At 71.0% G+C, this 18,359-nt stretch overlaps 1 protein-coding gene across 2 annotated transcripts; it reads left to right on the top strand.

Annotated features, from left to right (window-relative positions):
• The first annotated feature begins 4,894 nt into the window (after positions 1 to 4,894).
• On the top strand, positions 4,895 to 18,046 carry HPS1 (HPS1 biogenesis of lysosomal organelles complex 3 subunit 1). 2 transcript variants are annotated; one of them, XM_074999364.1, is made up of 19 exons: positions 4,895 to 5,033; positions 5,262 to 5,378; positions 5,631 to 5,768; positions 7,696 to 7,838; positions 8,530 to 8,638; positions 8,896 to 9,056; positions 9,136 to 9,232; positions 9,310 to 9,399; positions 9,898 to 9,952; positions 10,085 to 10,152; positions 11,003 to 11,170; positions 11,854 to 12,033; positions 12,159 to 12,226; positions 12,911 to 13,036; positions 13,272 to 13,337; positions 13,756 to 13,900; positions 16,605 to 16,702; positions 16,943 to 17,025; positions 17,580 to 18,046. In XM_074999364.1, exons 2-19 carry the CDS (start codon positions 5,262 to 5,264, stop codon positions 17,624 to 17,626), a joined length of 1,959 nt encoding a protein of 652 aa, XP_074855465.1. In that variant the 5' UTR covers positions 4,895 to 5,033; the 3' UTR covers positions 17,627 to 18,046. The 2 variants fall into 2 exon arrangements, with proteins under 2 accessions (XP_074855465.1, XP_074855464.1); XM_074999363.1 differs by having other exon boundaries at positions 16,605 to 16,718.
• The last annotated feature ends 313 nt before the right edge of the window (positions 18,047 to 18,359 follow it).

The raw sequence follows: 18,359 nt of genomic DNA, 5'->3' as shown, positions 1-18,359 counted from the left end.
CATGGGGCCGGCCTGACAGCGCGGGTACCTGCCTCACTGTGGCATGCCAGAAGCCAGAGCCAGCCCTGCCTGGGCTGAGGTTGGGGCTCCGATTTCACCCACCGGGTATCAGGGTGACCAACACTGGGGCTAAACAGCTGACCGGGAGTCCCAGGACTCAGATTTGTCTGGCCACGCAGCTGCCGCATACTAGATGGGGCCTTGCACCACGTATCACAGAAGTGGTCAGGGCACGCCCGGGCCAAAGGGCTCCTGGAGCGGGTGTGAGCCCTGGCCAGAGGAGGAAGCCGGCACAGCAGGGCTAAGGCTCCTGGAGCGGGTGTGAGCCCTGGCCAGAGGAGGAAGCCGGGCTTTCCTAGGAACCCAGCACAGCAGGGCTAAGGCTCCTGGAGCGGGTGTGAGCCCTGGCCAGAGGAGGAAGCCGGCACAGCAGGGCTAGGGCTCCTGGAGCGGGTGTGAGCCCTGGCCAGAGGAGTAACCCGGCACAGCAGGGCTAAGGCTCCTGGAGCGGGTGTGAGCCCTGGCCAGAGGAGGAAGCCGGCACAGCAGGGCTAGGGCTCCTGGAGCGGGTGTGAGCCCTGGCCAGAGGAGTAACCCGGCACAGCAGGGCTAAGGCTCCTGGAGCGGGTGTGAGCCCTGGCCAGAGGAGGAAGCCGGCACAGCAGGGCTAAGGCTCCTGGAGCGGGTGTGAGCCCTGGCCAGAGGAGTAACCCGGCACAGCAGGGCTAAGGCTCCTGGAGCGGGTGTGAGCCCTGGCCAGAGGAGGAACCCGGCACAGCAGGGCTAAGGCTCCTGGAGCGGGTGTGAGCCCTGGCCAGAGGAGGAAGCCGGCATAGCAGGGCTAAGGCTCCTGGAGCGGGTGTGAGCCCTGGCCAGAGGAGGAAGCCGGCACAGCAGGGCTAAGGCTCCTGGAGCGGGTGTGAGCCCTGGCCAGAGGAGTAAGCCGGCACAGCAGGGCCAAAGGGCTCCTGGAGCGGGTGTGAGCCCTGGCCAGAGGAGGAACCCGGCACAGCAGGGCTAAGGCTCCTGGAGCGGGTGTGAGCCCTGGCCAGAGGAGGAAGCCGGCACAGCAGGGCTAAGGAAGTTGGGCAGAACAGCCGGAGAGTGAGCGCTGGAACATCTGGAGAACATGTGAGCAGCCAGCTGGAGCATGCGCGGGCTGGGGTCTGTCTGCCGCAGCTGAGCCCCACGCCCTTGCTAGCTGGCTGCTGCTGGGTTGTGGCCATGTGTTCCTAAGGCCCAACCCCACAGGGAGCTGCACTGCCAGGCCGCAGGCCGGGCCTCTCGGGTTCCACACCCAGCGCCGAGCCAGCTCCGTTTCTCTGGGGGCCCCCCTGCCCAAGTGAGGCTGCGGCTGTGGCCCCCAACCAGCCAGCAGGGCCAGCGGCACCAGCTGGGGCCAGAGCCACTGCCTGGGAGGCTGGTGCCCAGTGGAGCCGGGGCTGGGAAACACGAGAAGCACAAGGCAGCATGTGGAGAGGTGAGCCCTGCTGCACCCCTGATCCACGGCCCAGGCAGAAGCCTGTGCAGCCGTGTTACAGCCTGGCCTTTCCAGTCAGCACCGTGTCTCTGGGCTCTCCCAGCTCCTGGTCACTCCTGGGTTCCTCCGCTCCCTCCCCTGGCTCCTGGGCACCCCCACGCCATGGCCTCGGCTCCCCTCCCACCCAGCGAGGCAGGCTCAGGCACTGCAGGCAGCCGTAGTGTGTGGCTCTTGGATGCGAGCAGTGCAGTGCCACTGGCCAGGCAGCGCCGTGTCACAGGGCTGGCCGCTGGCGCAGCGGGTGCCTCTGCGCCCTGGAGGCGGTGTTCTTACCCACCGCTGCAGGCGCAGACAGTGGCGTCTCAACCCCTGTAGCAGTGCGCACGTTCCCAGCAGCCCTCAGCCCAGGGAGGGGGCCCAGCAGGGTTGGGGTCTGGTGACTTAGGTGGCTGCACCATCCATCACTAGGACGGGTGGGTGCTGCCGTACTGGGGAGCAGGAGGCAGACATGCAAATACCCCACCATTCCTGCCCCTGCAGCAAGCAGCCACGTGGCCCAGCCTTTTAGTCTCCCCAGCCAGGTGGGGGTTCTGGGGACCTGGCCCAGCTGGCAGGAGGGCAGAGGCCAGGCCGGGCAGACCAGGACAGCGGGAACAGATCCTGGGCACTCACACTCTCTGGCTGGGGCCCATTCGAATAACAGGCGGGGTGCTGTGAATTTGAGGGGCAGGCCCAGCGCTGCACACCACCTCGCCCTCTGGCGGGCCTGGTGGGAGCCATGCCCAACGCAGGCAGGCCCAGGGAGCTGCTCTCTTCTTCCTCCCCTGAGCCCCATGCAAGTGGCTTGTACCTGGGAGGGTGCTGGCTAGCTGCGAATCACAGCACAGAGCGCCCAGCAGCTCCCTGAGCACCAGCGTGAGTCAGCAACCCGCTGCCCTGGTGCAAACCCGTCTCTGCCCCCATCCCCCTTCCCCAGCGTGTGCCTGAGGTCTGGGGCTACTGCCCAAAGCACCTCCCAGGACAGAACTCCTTGCCCATCCCTCTGTCTCCAGAGAAATGGGCAGCGCCGTGGATCTGCACCCAGCTGTGCTCTCTGCCCCCCAGTGCCTGCGCCTGGCTCATAGGGCAGGGCTGCACTCCGCATGGGGCATGTCCTACTGCAATGAGCGGGGCCCACACCAACCCAGTACTATCAAGAGGAGAGCTGTGGCTGAGTGCGAGGGAAAGGGGCAGCCCCCACCCCACCACATACTGGACCTGGCCAGGACATGAGCATCTTGCGGTGATGGAGTTCAGGGGTCCCCCTGCATTGCACCCCGTCCGCTGGCAGGAGTGACTCTCACTCAGCAGGTACAACAGCAGGTTTATTAGGCAACAGATGCCCAGTTTCTCACAGAAGCGACAGCACAGCCGCCAGAGACAGTCCTTCCAACCCGTCCTGGGGAGAGGACCCCGAGGGGTGCCCCTCTGGGGTGTAGCTTCCCCCTCGCCAGGCTGGCTGCCTTCCAGCTCTCCCTTTCCCCCGCTTCCTAACTGCCGCCCCGATTCAAAAACCAGCTCGGCTCCTCCCTCCTCTTTGTTCAGGGCAGAGGTGTCACCTGCCAGTTGTAGCCGCAGGGTCATCCTTAGCCACTGGGAGCTGCTCTGCTTGTCTCCCACATCCAGCCTGACTCACACATGCCCTCCCCCCACTCCAGCACACTCGCCACTTGCCCCAGGAGCCACCTGCTGCTGGGCTCCCTCCCAGCTGTAGCGTGTCTGCTCCTTTGCCCTCCTCTCCCAGCCTGCGGGGCAGAGGGAGAGCAGCATGGAGCCCACCCCTCTGAACAGCGGGAGGCCCCGTGGGCCTCGGGAGGGGTCGAGACAAACCCCTGCAGCCCCGGCCAGCTCTGGGGCTGCACACGCAAAACCCTTTGCAGCAGCTGTCTCAGAACGGGCCCCTGCCCCCAGCTGTCTCCCCACTGCGGGAGGCCTCCTGGGTGAGGACAGGAACCTTGGGAGTTGGGTCCCACCGGGCCAGGGTCACCTGGGGTGGGCAGGGAGTGGGGCTGCTGTCACGTCAGGCCCCAGGAGCCTAGCAGGGAGAGGGTCTGCATTGCCCTCGGCTGAACCCAGCTGGCAGAATAGTTCAGGGGCGGCCGGAGCCCTGCGGGGCCCAGCTCGCCACAGCCCGTTTGTGAGACAGGACAGGCTGGTGGGCTGGAGTCTTCGAGGTGGCAGGATTCACGCGGGCAGGGGGTGACGCTCTCTGCGCCCTCAGGGGAACCGACCAACCCCCCCTCCACACCCGGCTGGGCCTCCGGGATGGGAGCTGCCTGTCCTGCTACCCCGCTCTGCGTCCTCCTGAGGCAGTGCACAGGGATGGGGCCGCAGGGCCACATGCCCCCATCCCCGATTGCTGGGCTGCAGCAGAATGGGGGCAGCAGGAGCAGGTGGGCACTGCGGGGAAGGGCAGGGCCAGGAGCTGCTCCCAGCCCCGGGGAGGAGCGCCCTGGCTGTGCACAGCTCATTCCAGACACCCCTACCCGCCCCCGCCCCCGCCTTGCTGGAAGCTGCTTCTCCCTCCCTGCCTGCACCTCCGGGCTGCTGCTGGCCACCCACAGAAGCCAACCGCCTCCTTCCCTCGCTGCAGCGTGCAGCCCTGGCCCACCCCTCAGACGGTGCAAGGCAAGCGCCCCGGGCCTCACGTGGGGCCCGTGTGCTTCCGGGCCGTGGGGGGCCACAGTGGCGGGGTGGTTAGTGGGGGCCAGGCACTGCTACGACCAGCGTCTCACCTCCCGCCTGTCCGGCTCCGCTGCGCCCCACCCTGCTGGCTGTGGCACTGCACAGGGGCAGCACTGTAAACCAGAAAGAGCCAGGGCCACGGTGGGGGGCTGAGAGGAAGGAATGGCCTGGGGCAGGATGGGGCAGGGGCAGTCCAGGCCCCACGGCCCCTGCCTCCATATGGCCCTGACAATCCTGCGGGAAGGGCCCAGCGGGGGGGCGCTCTGGGGAGGGGCTGGCTGGGGGTCTCCCTGCAGGGGGCGCTGTGGGGAGGGGGCAGGGGCTGGCTGGGGGTCTCCCTGCAGGGGTCGCTGTGGGGAGGGGGCAGGGGCTGGCTGGGGGGGCTCCCAGCAGGGGGCGCTCTGGGGAGGGGGCCGGGGCTGGCTGGGGGGCTCCCAGCAGGGGGCGCTCTGGGGAGGGGGCCGGGGCTGGCTGGGGGTCTCCCTGCAGGGGTCGCTGTGGGGAGGGGGCAGGGGCTGGCTGGGGGTCTCCCAGCAGGGGGCGCTCTGGGGAGGGGGCCGGGGCTGGCTCGGGGGCTCCCAGCAGGGGGCGTTGTGGGGAGGGGCCGGAAGAGGCTCCGAAACGCCGCGGTGCAGTCGGCCGGGGCCGGGGCCGGGGCCGGGGCCGGGGGCGGCCGGGGCGGGGCTGTGGGCGGAGCCAGATGCGGGTGTGGGCGAGGCCGGGGGCCGCGCCGCCGGTCGCTGCTCCGCCCCAGCCGGTCACATGAGTGCGGCGGTGCGCCACGGGCCGTGCCCGGCGGTGGAGCTGCGCGGAAGCGGACGCGGACGCGGTAACGGGCGGGGCGGGCTGGTGCAAGGGGGGAACGGAGGCGAGTGGGCGCTGGGCCCCGGTAGCGGACGGGGCCCCGGTAGCGCTGGGCGGGCGGCGGGAGCGCCCGAGCATGGGGAACGAAGCCGCGCGCCCCGAGGGTGCGTCCTGCCGCCGGGCCCCGAGGCAGCCGGGGACGGGGCGGGCTCCCTCCCGGCCGCCCCCTCGCCCTGACCCGCCGCCCCCACAGATGCGGTGCGTGCTCGTGGCCAGCGAGGCGGCCGAGGTGCTGTTCTGCTGGGCCGACCCGGAGTTCGCCGAGAGCCTGCGCCGCCGCTTCGGCCCCGCGGAGCCCGGGGGGCGCCAGGTGAGAGCCGGGCCCTGGCACGGCCCCAGCGCGTGCTGCCAGGCGGGTGCGGATCGGGGCCTTGCTGCGTGCTGGGGGGCAGCTGACCCTGTGGGACGTCCCGGGGGAGGGGAGGAGCTGAGCACTTGTGGTGGGGGGAGATGTGGAGGGGGAGCTGAGCACTTGGGGGGGGGGGGAGCTGAGCTGCGGAGGGGGTGCAGCCTTGGGGTGCGACACTGACTGGCCCATGGCTGGCCTGGCCTGGCCCTGCAGCCACCTGCCTTTGAGGACAGCATCAACACGCTCTTTGCCCCGGTGATCATCTCCTGCATGGCGCTGCTGGAGCGGCTCTCGGACACCTACACCTGCTTCTCTGCCGAGGAGGGAGCCCACCTCTACGTGCTGCACATGGTAACGATGCCCCCTCCGCCCGGGAGCCTGGCACTCGCCCTGGCTGGGCTGTGTGTGGGGCAAAGGACCTCCAGGCTCCAGCCCTGCACAGATGGGCCGCTCCATATCTGCATCCGACCCACCCGATGTGCCTGGTACTTGCAGGGCCAGGCTGAGGCTCCCAGCCGTGCGGCTCTTTGAGTGGCTCCTAGCGCCACCCCTCTGCCAGAGCTGGGTCAGGGGAGCTGTGCGGCAGCTTTGGGGACCCTGGGTCCTTCCACATGCCCTAGGTGGGCAGCCCCCCTGCCACCTGCCCAAGGAGGCTGAAGGGCTTCGCTGTAGTTCTTCCCAGCTGTGGGCCAGGCTCTTATGGTCAGCTCTGCACAAAACCAGAAAATGCATCTCCCTCCCGCTACCTGCATCTGTCGCTGGAATGCAGACACTCCTGGTCCCCCGCCTGCGCTCCTGGCAGGCGCCCTCCTGGGCAGAGGCCAGAGGCTCACTCCTGCTGCCCCAGGCCCAGTAGTCACCAGGATCTGTAACGGGGCGGGTGGTTCTCCAAGGCTGGGGCAGGGCTGGGCCTGGGACGAGGGGCGACCAGGAGCTGTAACGGGGCGGGTGGTTCTCCAAGGCTGGGGCAGGGCTGGGCCCGGGACAAGGGGCAACCAGGAGCTGTAGCGGGGCGGGTGTTTCGGCAGGGCTGGGCCCGGGACGAGGGGCGACCAGGATCTGTAATGGGGAGGGTGGTTCTCCAGGGCTGGGGCAGGGCTGGGCCCAGCACGAGGGGCGACCAGGAGCTGTAGCGGGGCGGGTGGTTCTCCAAGGCTGGGGCAGGGCTGGGCCCGGGACAAGGGGCAACCAGGAGCTGTAGCGGGGCGGGTGGTTCTCCAGGGCTGGGGCAGGGCTGGGCCCGGGACGGGGGCTACCAGGAGCTGTAACGGGGCGGGTGGTTCTCCAAGGCTGGGGCAGGGCTGGGCCTGGGACGAGGGGCGACCAGGATCTGTAATGGGGAGGGTGGTTCTCCAGGGCTGGCACAGGGCTGGGCCCGGGACGAGGGGCGACCAGGAGCTGTAGCGGGGCGGGTGGTTCTCCAAGGCTGGGGCAGGGCTGGGCCCGGGACGAGGGGCGACCAGGATCTGTAATGGGGCGGGTGGTTCTCCAAGGCTGGCGCAGGGCTGGGCCCGGGACGAGGGGCGACCAGGATCTGTAACGGGGCGGGTGGTTCTCCAGGGCTGGGACGAGGGGCGACCAGGATCTGTAATGGGGAGGGTGGTTCTCCAGGGCTGGCACAGGGCTGGGCCCGGGACGAGGGGCTACCAGGAGCTGTAACGGGGCGGGTGGTTCTCCAAGGCTGGGGCAGGGCTGGGCCCGGGACGAGGGGCGACCAGGATCTGTAGCGGGGCGGGTGGTTCTCCAGGGCTGGGGCAGGGCTGGGCCCGGGACGAGGGGCGACCAGGAGCTGTAGCGGGGCGGGTGGTTCTCCAGGGCTGGGACGAGGGGCGACCAGGATCTGTAACGGGGCGGGTGGTTCTCCAAGGCTGGGGCAGGGCTGGGCCCGGGACGAGGGGCGACCAGGATCTGTAACGGGGCGGGTGGTTCTCCAGGGCTGGGCCCGGGACGAGGGGCGACCAGGATCTGTAACGGGGCGGGTGGTTCTCCAAGGCTGGGGCAGGGCTTGGCCCGGGACGAGGGGCGACCAGGAGCTGTAACGGGGCAGGTGGTTCTCCAGGGCTGGCGCAGGGCTGGGCCCGGCACGAGGGGCCACCAGGAGCTGTAACAGGGCGGGTGGTTCTCCAGGGCTGGGGCAGGGCTGGGCCCAGCACGAGGGGCTACCAGGAGCTGTAACGGGGCAGGTGGTTCTCCAAGGCTGGCGCAGGGCTGGGCCCGGGACGAGGGGCGACCAGGAGCTATAACGGGGCGGGTGTTGTGTCCCTGCCGGCTGGTGCAGTTCGGGGAGTGCCTGTACATCGCCGTGAATGGGGACGGCTCGGAGAGCGAAGACGACCTGCGCCGGAAGCTGTACGTGCTGAGGAGGCTGATTGAGGCCCACTTCGGCCTGGTCACACTGGACTCACACCTCATCTGCAAGGAGTGAGTAGCTGCCGGGCCGGGCTGGGCCAGCTGCTTGCCCCCATGGACAGGGCTGCAGCCAGTGCCAGACTGGTGAGCTAGTGCTGAAGGGGTGGGGCTGACCTTTGGGGCTCTGGGGCACTGATGTGCTTGCTCAGTGACCCCTGGGGGGGCAGAGGAAGAGACGGGGCCCGTGGGGTGCTGGGATCTGGGCCCTGCCGCAGGTTGTGGGGCTGGAGGGAGGCCAGGTCCCAGCAGGCTGTGTGCACGTGCACAAGTCACTCCAGTCTGCTCTTGGGGGATGAAGTTTGCTATGCGCCCTGCTGTGGGGTGATGTGGGACACATTCGGGGGGTGGGGGCTGTGCGGGGTCCGGGGTGGGACTGGGGCTGAGGGGTTTGGGTGCAAGCTGCCTGGGGGCTACAGTGGGGAGAGAGGATTCCCCCCATCTCACCCAGTTGGGCAGGGAAGGGGCTTAATAGGCAGCTGCGTGGCTGTGCTGCTTCCCCTCTCTTGGGGTGCTGATAGCTGAGCCAGGGGCTCCCCATGCCCGTGTCGGCCAGCTGGGCGGCTGGCAGAGCATCAGCTGTGGGAGCCTGGGCAGCGGCTCGGAGCCAGGGTGGAGATGTGCCCCCAGCAGAGCCCAGGGGCCGCAGCCTGGAGCCGAAGGCGGTTGCTGGGCGGGGTCGGCTCACTCTGTGCCGTGCTCCCAGGCTGCGGCCGGCAGATTCGGAGCAGCGCAGGCGCGTCTGGGCCCTCTTCCAGGGCCTGCTGCAGACCTACAGCCGCTTGCACGAGACGGACCAGAGCTTTGCTGTGGAGGTACCAAGGGGCTGCCAGCTGTGGGGGCTGGCTGTGAGTGGAGAGACCTGCCCCGGCACGCAGGCGGGCTCTGGGGGTGCCCCAGCAGGGAATGGCTCTGGGTGCTGGGGCCTGCTTGCCCTTGGGTGGTGTGAGGCTGCAGTCGTTCGGGGTTCCCCCCTCCCTTCCCCGGGTGGTGGGCGGGCACTGAGCTCTCGCGTGGCGTGCGGCCCAGCGGGCTGGGGCTGGGGCTGGCCTGTCTCTGCTGCTGCCCGCAGGCCGTGGAGCGGCTGATCCACCCCCAGCTGTGCGAGCAATGCATTGAGCTCCTGGAGCACCAGGTGGTGCAGCACCTTAACGCCCGGGGGCAGCGGGGGCGGGAGGAGGTGGCACACGCCTGCCTGCTAGTGCATACCAAGCTGCTGGCCTTCTACTCCAGGTGAGACGGCCCCCTCCCACCCCCCGAGCGCCGCCCTGCTCGCCGGCCTTCCCGCTGCTCACCGGCCTTCCCCCCACAGCCGCAGCGCCAGCGCCCTCCGCCCGGCCGACCTGCTCACCCTCATCCTGCTGGTGCAGCACCTGTGCCCCAGCGCAGAGGAGGAGCTGAGCCCCCAGGTACTTGTCCCTGCTGGGCGGCGCTGCCTCCCTGGGAGCTGGCGGAGGCCCCATAAGCAGCTCTGCTCTCCCCGCAGCTGGCAGAGGGGAGGCCATCTCCCCAGAGGCCGAAGAGCAGCGAGAGCATCCCTGTGAGTGGCGCCCCCAGGAGTGAGGTGCAGGAGCAGGTATGTGCAGTGGGCGGGGCACGGAGCTTGGGGTTATTGAGGCCCCCGGATCCCCAGCAGGGGTGGGGCCCAGGGTGCTGAGAGCTGCCCCCCCCCCCCCCCACTGCAACCCAAGACACACAGGGATCGGGAAGTGCCCCAGGAGCTGTGTGCCGAGCCACGCTGCGGGGTGGGCGTTGCTAGTGCCTGCAGGGCATGGGGGGCAGCGGGGTGCACCGGGGCCAGGGCGCATGGAGCTGCTCTGGGAGCATTGCCCCATTCAGTACATGCCGGCTGGCTGCAGCAGAAGCCCTGATGACCCAGTACAGTCTAGGGATCCTACTGATACGGCTGCTTCCCGGCTGCGCGTGGTGGGGTCTGTGCCAAGCGCTTCGTTGTAAATGACCCAGGAGCGAGGCGAACCTCCACCACTGCTGGGTAATGGTGCAGCTTGGCCCATCCTGACTGCCCCAGCCAGCGCCCGCCCGCCCCACTGAGCGCTCTCCCTCTGCCTGGCAGGATGCAGACGAGCAGTTCTACACCCCCCAGCCCTCGCCCAGCCAGCAGAGCACAGGTGAGTCCTGCGCGGAGGGGCTGCAGGTCGTGCTGTGCCTGCGGTGGGGTGTCTGGAGGCTGAGGGCCCTAGGCACCCCAGAGGCAGGCGTGGGGCAGACAGCTGGCTCCTTCTCTGCTCTGTTGCCCACAGGAGGCAGCAGCTGGTCCGAGGGCTCAGACACACAGGGCTCTGGGGAAGCGGATGCTGCTGATGTCCAGGTGAGCTGCTGCGGATTCCTGCCCGGAGCAGGACGCTGAGAGCCCTGCAGCCTGCCCTCCTGCCCAGCGCACACTCCTCCCGGTGCAGCCCGGGGGGCGGAACATGGAGCCCCACACGCTGCCTCTGCCGATCCCAGGGGGTCTTCCCCAGGGCTCCTGCAGCCCCTTCTCCCCAGGCCCTTCCACCGGTCCTCTCAGACTTGCCCACCACTGCCGCCTGGCCCGGCCATAAGCCCCTTTGGGTGGCAGCCCCTCAGCCCTTGTATGGAGGGTTAGCCTTGGGGCCTGGTGCGGGTCGGCCCCACGGCAGCAGCAGGAGCCACAGGCGGTGGCACAACGCAGCAGCCAGCTCCGCTCTGCCACCGGCTCGCTCCTTCTCACCACCGGCAGCAGCGAGCACCTGGGCCCAGAGCAGCAGCTGCCTGGTGCCCCTTGGGAGGCGTGGAGGGGCCCATCCCCTGCTGCTGCCATGCCCAGGGCCCCAGCGGTAGCCTGGCTCCGCCCCTGGGGCAGCGGAGTGGGGGCAGGGCTTGGGGATGGAGTGAAGGGGGGCGGGTTTGGCAGAAAGAGGCAGGGCCAGAGTTGTTGGGGGATTGCTCTGCCCCCCTCTCTGGGAGGGCCTGAGGTCAGCGGGAGCCTGGCCTGCCCTAGGGCGCTGCCTGCACCCATGTTCCCTGGGTGGGTGGCTCCTGGGGGCAGAGGGGGTCTGAGAATACGGCTGGTTGCGTTTCCCCGGCGGGAGTTCGCCCGAGATCAGCCTGTTGCCGTGCCTGGCGCAGCTCAGCCTCTGGCATGTGGGCAGCCCAGGCTGCTGCTGCCCCTGCTCTCCGGCCAGCTGCTCTCTCCCCAGGTGGCAGAGGACTCGCTCCAGGCCCTGGCACCCCCAGCGCCCGACACCACCAGCCCTAGAAGGATCTTCCTGGATGCCACGCTGCGGGAGGGCTTCTGCCCGCTGGTGCCACACTCCATGTACTGCCTGCCGCTGTGGCCTGGTATCTCGCTGGTGCTCCTCACCAGGGTGAGCTGCCTCTGGGGTCAGGCCAGTCTGTGGGAGGAGCCCGGCTCTGGGTCAGGCCCCCTGGGCTCCCCTGCTCCCTTAGCCTGGACCCCTGCCCTGCAACAAGCTCTGGGAAGCAAGTCCAGCTGGGGCAGCCCCCCAGGAGGCTGGTGCCTTGGCCCCAAAGGCTGCCCGGCGTTGGCAGCGGCTCCCTGCGCTGTCAGACGGATGGTGTGTTCAGTAACTGGCCACCAGAGGCTGGAGAGCTGAAGGCTGCAGCACGGCCCATTGTGGGGGGCCCAGAGCCTGGCCTGGCTGTGGGGAGCCCCTGGGTTCCAGCTCAGTCTGGTGCTGACCCCTTGGGCCGACTGCTGGCGAGAGCTCTGACTCCTTCCAGGAGCCCCCGAGCCCCTCCCGGCTCTCTGATCTCCAGCCGGGGGCATTGCTCAGCCCCCTGCAGAGAAGTGGGGAGACCCCGGTCCCTGGGGCGCTGGATGTCCCGTCCTGGCACTGGGTTTTGCCATTGACCTCTCAGGTCTCACTGATACAGGGCCAGGCCCAGCAGGCAGGTGCCGCCTGTCTGCCCTGAGAGCACAGGTCCTGTCCCAGCCGCGCGCAGCAGCACCACACGGGAAACGGAGGCGCACCAACTTGTGCGCCCTGTTGTAAAACAGTTCCTGCTGCGGCGCCGCTCTCGCCCTTAGAGCCCCAGCACGCAGGTGGCCTGCTCCCTGGTCCAGCTGCTGGACGGGCTGGTGGCTCTGGAGAAGAAGCTGAGGGAGGGGCAGGACGTGGGGCTGCCCGCCCGCTCCCACCCGCTGCTGGCTGAGCTGCGCCACAGGATGGACAAGTTCATCAAGAAGCTGGGCAAGCAGGACCTGAAGGTGGGGGTGCAGCACCGAGCCGGGGGAGGGTAATTACTGGGGACCCTGGTGCGTCTGGCACACCTCCGGGGGGGGGAGGGGCGGGGGGACCCTGGCGCGTCTCATGGCCGCCTTTTCTGTCCTAGTTACACAACGCCTGGCAGGAGTTCAAGAGCAAAGTGTTCTCCAGACAGGAGGCCGGGAGCTCTGGGGAGTAAGTGTGCCGGGGGGGGAGGGGGCACAGCCCCCAGCCGGGAGCTCCGGGGAGTGAGTGTGCCGGGGGGGGGAGGGGGCACAGGCCCCCAGCCGGGAGCTCCGGGGAGTAAGTGTGCCGGGGGGGGAGGGGGCACAGCCCCCAGCCGGGAGCTCTGGGGAGTGAGTGTGCCGGGGGGGGGAGGGGGCACAGCCCCCAGCCGGGAGCTCCGGGGAGTGAGTGTGCCGGGGGGGGGAGGGGGCACAGCCCCCAGCCGGGAGCTCCGGGGAGTGAGTGTGCCGGGGGGGGAGGGGGCTCAGGCCCCAGCCGGGAGCTCCGGGGAGTGAGTGTGCCGGGGGGGGAGGGGGCTCAGGCCCCAGCCGGGAGGTCCGGGGAGTGAGTGTGCCGGGGGGGGAGGGGGCTCAGGCCCCAGCCGGGAGCTCCGGGGAGTGAGTGTGCCGGGGCGGGAGGGGGCTCAGGCCCCAGCTGGGAGCTCCGGGGAGTGAGTGCGCCGGGGGGGGAGGGGGCACAGGCCCCAGCCGGGAGCTCCGGGGAGTGAGTGTGCCGGGGGGGAGGGGGCTCAGGCCCCCAGCCGGGAGCTCCGGGGAGTGAGTGCGCCGGGGGGGGAGGGGGCTCAGGCCCCCAGCTGGGAGCTGGGCGCTGGGCCGGTCCTGGGGGCATCTCTCAGGGGCTGTCTCTGTGCAGGCTCCTGCGCCTGCTGGGCAGCGTCCGGCGGCAGCTCTGCTCTGTCTATCGCCAGCTCTTCCTCAGCTCGCCGACCTCCCAGGGCCTGGCCCAGGACCTGCAGGATTGGGCCCAGAAGCTGGTGCGGTGAGTTGGGGGGGGGCAGTGGGCTGTGGAGTGGGGCAGAGGCAGCTTCCCCCCCTGCCCCGGGCCGGCGCTGGCGCCGCGCCGTGTGCTGGGCAATGTCGTCCCCCCGGGCCGGCGCCGCGCCGTGTGCTGGGCAATGTCGTCCCTCCGGGCCGGCGCCGTGCAGCCCCCGGAGGACAGAAGGGCTCCAGGCTCCGGCTCCGGCTGAGGCTCAGGCCCGGCCCTCGCTCTGCAGGGAGAAGCTGCTGGACTGGAAGGAGTTCCTGCTGGTGAAGAGCAGGCGGAACGTCACCGTGGTGTCACATCCGTCACCCCGCAGCTCACGGGGGGCTGCCCCACGGCCGGTGGGGGGCCGGGGAGGCTCGGGCAGGCTGAGGGCAGCTGAATGGCACCACGAGGGTGGGCGAGGGCGCCCTGCCCCTTCTCCCAGCAGCTGGCTCCGCACGGGAGGGCCCAGGAGAGCCACGCCGGGTCCTGCCTCTGAGCGGGGACCTCAGCTGGCCCCAGACAGGCTGGGGGCAGAGCTCCTTCCCCATCTCCTGTGTCTGGGGGGCCCAGGAAGTGTCCTTGGGACTGTGGGCAGGGGCCAGTGGATTCCCACCCCCAGAAGGTAGGAGTGGGACCTCCACGGGGGACTGGGGGAGCTCTCCATGGCCTGGGGGTGTCGTTGCTGCCGCTGGGGGTCACTGTAGTCATTGGTTGCCCTTAACCTGCCCCACGTACCTGGAGGACTTCCCAGGCCTGGTGCACTTCATCTACGTGGACCGCAGCACCGGGCAGATGGTGGCCCCTTCCCTCCACGTGGCCGAGGATTCCGCCTCGGAGCTGGGCAGGGGCGCCCTGGCTGCCTTCGTCAAGAGCAAGGTACCGGCCTTGGCCCTGCCCGTCCCTCGCCGGGCGTGGAGGGGTCTGGGTGGCGGGGCCCTGGGAGCCGGGCCGGAGGGGGCAGAGCTCTGCCCGTCCCTCGCCGGGCGTGGTGGGGTCTGGGTGGCGGGGCGCTGGGAGCCGGGCCGGAGGGGGGAGAGCTCTGCCCGTCCCTCGCTGGGCGTGGAGGGGTCTGGGTGGCGGGGCCCTGGGAGCCGGGACGGATGGGGGAGAGCTCCGCCTGTCCCTCGCCGGGCGTGGTGGGGTCTGGGTGGCGGGGCCCTGGGAGCCGGGCTGGAGGGGACAGAGCTCTGCCCGTCCCTCGCCGGGTGTGGTGGGGTCTGGGTGGCGGGGCCCTGGGAGCCGGGACGGAGAGGGGAGAGCTCTGCCCGTCCCTCGTTGGGCGTGGAGGGGTCTGGGTGGCGGGGCGCTGGGAGCCGGGCCGGAGAGGGGAAAGCTCTGCCCGTCCCTCGCCGGGCATGGTGGGGTCTGGGTGGCGGGGTGCTGGGAGCCGGGCCGGAGGGGGGAGAGCTCTGCCCGTCCCTCGCTGGGCGTGGAGGGGTCTGGGTGGCGGGGCGCTGGGAGCCGGGCCGGAGAGGGGAAAGCTCTGCCCGTCCCTCGCCGGGCGTGGTGGGGTCTGGGTGGCGGGGCGCTGGGAGCTGGGCCGGAGGGGGGAGAGCTCTGCCTGTCCCTCGCTGGGCGTGGTGGGGTCTGGGTGGCGGGGCCCTGGGAGCCGGGCCGGAGGGGGGAGAGCTCTGCCCGTCCCTTGCCGGGCGTGGTGGGGTCTGGGTGGCGGGGCCCTGGGAGCCGGGCCGGAGAGGGGAGAGCTCTGCCCGTCCCTCGCTGGGCATGGTGGGGTCTGGGTGGCGGGGCCCTGGGAGCCGGGCTGGAGGGGGCAGAGCTCTGCCCGTCCCTCGCTGGGCGTGGTGGGGTCTGGGTGGCGGGGCGCTGGGAGCCGGGATGGAGAGGGGAGAGCTCTGCCCGTCCCTCGCTGGGCGTGGTGGGGTCTGGGTGGTGGGGTGCTGGGAGCCGGGCTGGAGGCGCGAGAGCTCTGCCCGTCCCTCGCTGGGCGTGGTGGGGTCTGGGTGGCGGGGCGCTGGGAGCCGGGCCGGAGGCGCGAGAGCTCTGCCCGTCCCTCGCTGGGCGTGGTGGGGTCTGGGTGGCGGGGCCCTGGGAGCCGGGCCGGAGGGGGGAGAGCTCTGCCCGTCCCCCGCTGGGCGTGGAGGGGTCTGGGTGGCGGGGCCTTGGGATCCGGGCTGGAGGGGGGAGAGCTCTGCCCGTCCCTCGCTGGGCGTGGTGGGGTCTGGGTGGCGGGGCGCTGGGAGCCGGGCCGGAGGGGGGAGAGCTCTGCCTGTCCCTCGCTGGGCGTGGTGGGGTCTGGGTGGCGGGGCGCTGGGAGCCGGGCCGGAGGGGGAAGGGCTCTGCCTGTCCCTCGCTGGGCGTGGTGGGGTCTGGGTGGCGGGGCGCTGGGATCCGGGCCGGAGGGGGGAGAGCTCTGCCTGTCCCTCGCTGGGCGTGGAGGGGTCTGGGTGGCGGGGCGCTGGGAGCCGGGCTGGAGGGGGATGATCTCTGCCCGTCCCTCGCTGGGCGTGGAGGGGTCTGGGTGGCGGGGCGCTGGGAGCCGGGCCGGAGGGGGGAGAGCTCTGCCCGTCCCTCGCTGGGCGTGGTGGGGTCTGGGTGGTGGGGCCCTGGGAGCTGGGCCGGAGGTGGGGAAAGCTCTGCCCGTCCCTCGCTGGGCGTGGAGGGGTCTGGGTGGCGGGGCGCTGGGAGCCGGGCCGGAGGCGGGGAAAGCTCTGCCCGTCCCTCGCTGGGCGTGGTGGGGTCTGGGTGGCGGAGCGCTGGGAGCCGGGCTGGAGCGGGGGAGAGCTCTGCCCGTCCCTCGCTGGGCGTGGTGGGGTCTGGGTGGTGGGGCCCTGGGAGCCGGGCCGGAGCGGGGGAGAGCTCTGCCCGTCCCTCGCTGGGCGTGGTGGGGTCTGGGTGGGGGGGCCCTGGGAGCCGGGCTGGATGGGGCAGAGCTCTGCCCGTCCCTCGCCGGGCGTGGTGGGGTCTGGGTGGCGGGTCGCTGGGAGCCGGGCCGGAGAGGGGAAAGCTCTGCCCGTCCCTCGCTGGGCGTGGTGGGGTCTGGGTGGTGGGGCGCTGGGAGCCGGGCCGGAGGGGGGAAAGCTCTGCCCGTCCCTCGCTGGGCGTGGTGGGGTCTGGGTGGCGGAGCGCTGGGAGCCGGGCCGGAGGGGGGAAAGCTCTGCCCGTCCCTCGCTGGGCGTGGTGGGGTCTGGGTGGCGGGTCGCTGGGAGCCGGGCCGGAGGGGGGAAAGCTCTGCCCGTCCCTCGCGGGGCGTGGTGGGGTCTGGGTGGCGGGGCGCTGGGAGCCGGGCCGGAGCGGGGGAGAGCTCTGCCCGTCCCTCGCTGGGCGTGGTGGGGTCTGGGTGGTGGAGCCCTGGGAGCCGGGCCGGAGCGGGGGAGAGCTCTGCCCATCCCTCGCTGGGCGTGGTGGGGTCTGGGTGGTGGGGCCCTGGGAGCCGGGCCGGAGCGGGGGAGAGCTCTGCCCATCCCTCGCTGGGCGTGGTGGGGTCTGGGTGGCGGGGCCCTGGGAGCTGGGCTGGAGGCTCGAGAGCTCTGCAGCTCTGCTCTGCCCCAGCTGCCTGTGGGGGAGGATGACGGGGCGCAGGACGATCTTGGTGGAGTTGCAGCTGCCCTATCTCCCCCAGGTGTGGGCTGTGCTGGGTCTGGCGCGGCGGTACCTGCAGAAGGGCTACACGACTTTCACGCTGCGGGACGGTGACTACTACTGCTGCTACTTCCTCTGGTTCGAGAACGAGCTGGTGTGTGGGGGGCTGGCCCCTGCCCTGCCTGGCCCGGCCCGGCCCGGCCCGGCCCGATGAGCCTCAGTCCACCTCTGGGCCAGGTGGTGGGAGGGGTTGGCATCGCCTGGGCCATGGTCCTGCACCCCCAGGCCTGGCTCAGCCCTCCCTGCGCCAGCCCCTGCAGCTGCCAGGCTCCTGTAGGGGTGTGGCTGGCTCCCTCACGCCCTTCCTCTGCTGCCCAGGGTTACCGACTGGAGGTGGCGGAGGTTCCTGTTCTCTCCGAGGACCCGACTCCCATCGGGGTGCTGGCCGGCGATTACTACAGGTGAGTGCTGGGCCTGCCCGGCCCTGCTGGCTGGGGCACCAGTGGGTGGGGGAGCCCAGGGTGTAAAGCTGCCCCTCGCCTGCCAGGGTGATGCTGCACCTGGCACTGGTGCTGCGAGCTGGCAGTGCTACGCTCTGACCCCCATGGGGCCTGGCTCCCCAGCCCCAGCAGCCACAGGTTGCCAACCCCCTCGCGTCTCTGCCGGCCAGAGGCGCCGCAGCCTGAGGGGCAGCAGGTTTAAAACAATCCACCCCCTCGGGCTGGCACAAAGAGCGAGGCGGTGGCAGGGCTCAGGGCTGGGTCAAGCCCTGGCGGGTCGGTGCGGGGATGGGTCACGGGAAGGGATCCCTTTCTCGGTCCCTGCTCCGCTGGCGCTCTGGCGGGCATGGTTGCTGCCAGTGGCGCCTGACGGGCCATTGGGCCAAATGGACTTTGGGCCTTTTTGTGTCTCCCTGTCTGGCGGAGGGGGCGGGGCGCTTGGTCTGTGCTGCCTGGGGTGGGGGGCCCCGCAGAGGCTTCCTGGCCTGACCGCTGCCCCTCCCGCTCCACCACAGGAAGCTGCTGCGCTACTGCAGCAAGAGCCACCCCACGGAGGTGGTGAAGTGCTATGAGCTGCTGACTCTGCACCTGGGCGTCATCCCCCCCGAGCGCGTGATCCAGCAGGCCTGCGACCTGGCCCGGCGCCTATGGGAGCCATCCCACATCCCGCTGCTCTGAGCCTGGCAGCGAGCGCCTGGCCTGCAACAGGCCAGCCATGGACCCCCAGCCTGGGCACTGCTGCTTGGCACCTGCTGGCATCCGGCTGCTCTGAGCCTGGCAGCGAGCGCCCGGCCTGCAACGGGCCAACCATGGACCCCCAGCCTGGGCACTGCCGCTCAACACCCGCTGGCATCTGGCTGTCTTCTCCTGCTGGATTAGAGCCCCCCACCCTCGTGCAGGGACGGGCGCTGGATGCGGGGTGGGGTGGCACAGCGGGTCTGTCTGTACCGGGGGGGTGACATTAAAGCTGGGGTGCCTGGTCTGCCCCGCGTGCTCCTGGGGTCCCTGGCTGGTGCGTAGGCAGGTGAGGGTGGGCAGCCGCCTCTGCTGGCTGGGTGTTCTTGGGGGGGGCACCAGGGTGCCCAGCGGCAGGACTGGGCAGCTCCCTTCCTGCCGCCCTGGGGGTGCAGCCCAGAGCCCTCCTAGGTAGCATGGGCCGGGCCCGGCCCTGCCTGGCTCTGCTGGGTGACGGGAGACTCGCCGGCCGCGCTGTGCAGGGGGTTCCCGCGCGGGTGCTCAGGCTCCCCGGGTGCAGCGGCGCCCGCCGGCCGCATGCACAGCGGGTTGCGTCCCGC

This window comes from Carettochelys insculpta, chromosome 7, assembly GCF_033958435.1.
Source record: "Carettochelys insculpta isolate YL-2023 chromosome 7, ASM3395843v1, whole genome shotgun sequence".
Classification (NCBI taxonomy): domain Eukaryota; kingdom Metazoa; phylum Chordata; order Testudines; family Carettochelyidae; genus Carettochelys; species Carettochelys insculpta.
The sequence above is the reverse complement of the archived record's forward strand: the minus strand, read 5'-3'. Positions and strand labels throughout refer to the sequence as shown.

Bases quoted from the DNA above. Each gene is read 5' to 3' on its own strand.
- HPS1 (XM_074999363.1), top strand. From the start codon at position 5,262: ATGCGGTGCGTGCTCGTGGCCAGCGAGGCGGCCGAGGTGCTGTTCTGC. The intron at 8,639-8,895 runs GTACCAAGGGGC...TGCTGCCCGCAG, and splicing joins ACCAGAGCTTTGCTGTGGAG to GCCGTGGAGCGGCTGATCCA. The intron at 16,719-16,942 runs GTGTGTGGGGGG...TCTGCTGCCCAG, and splicing joins TCTGGTTCGAGAACGAGCTG to GGTTACCGACTGGAGGTGGC.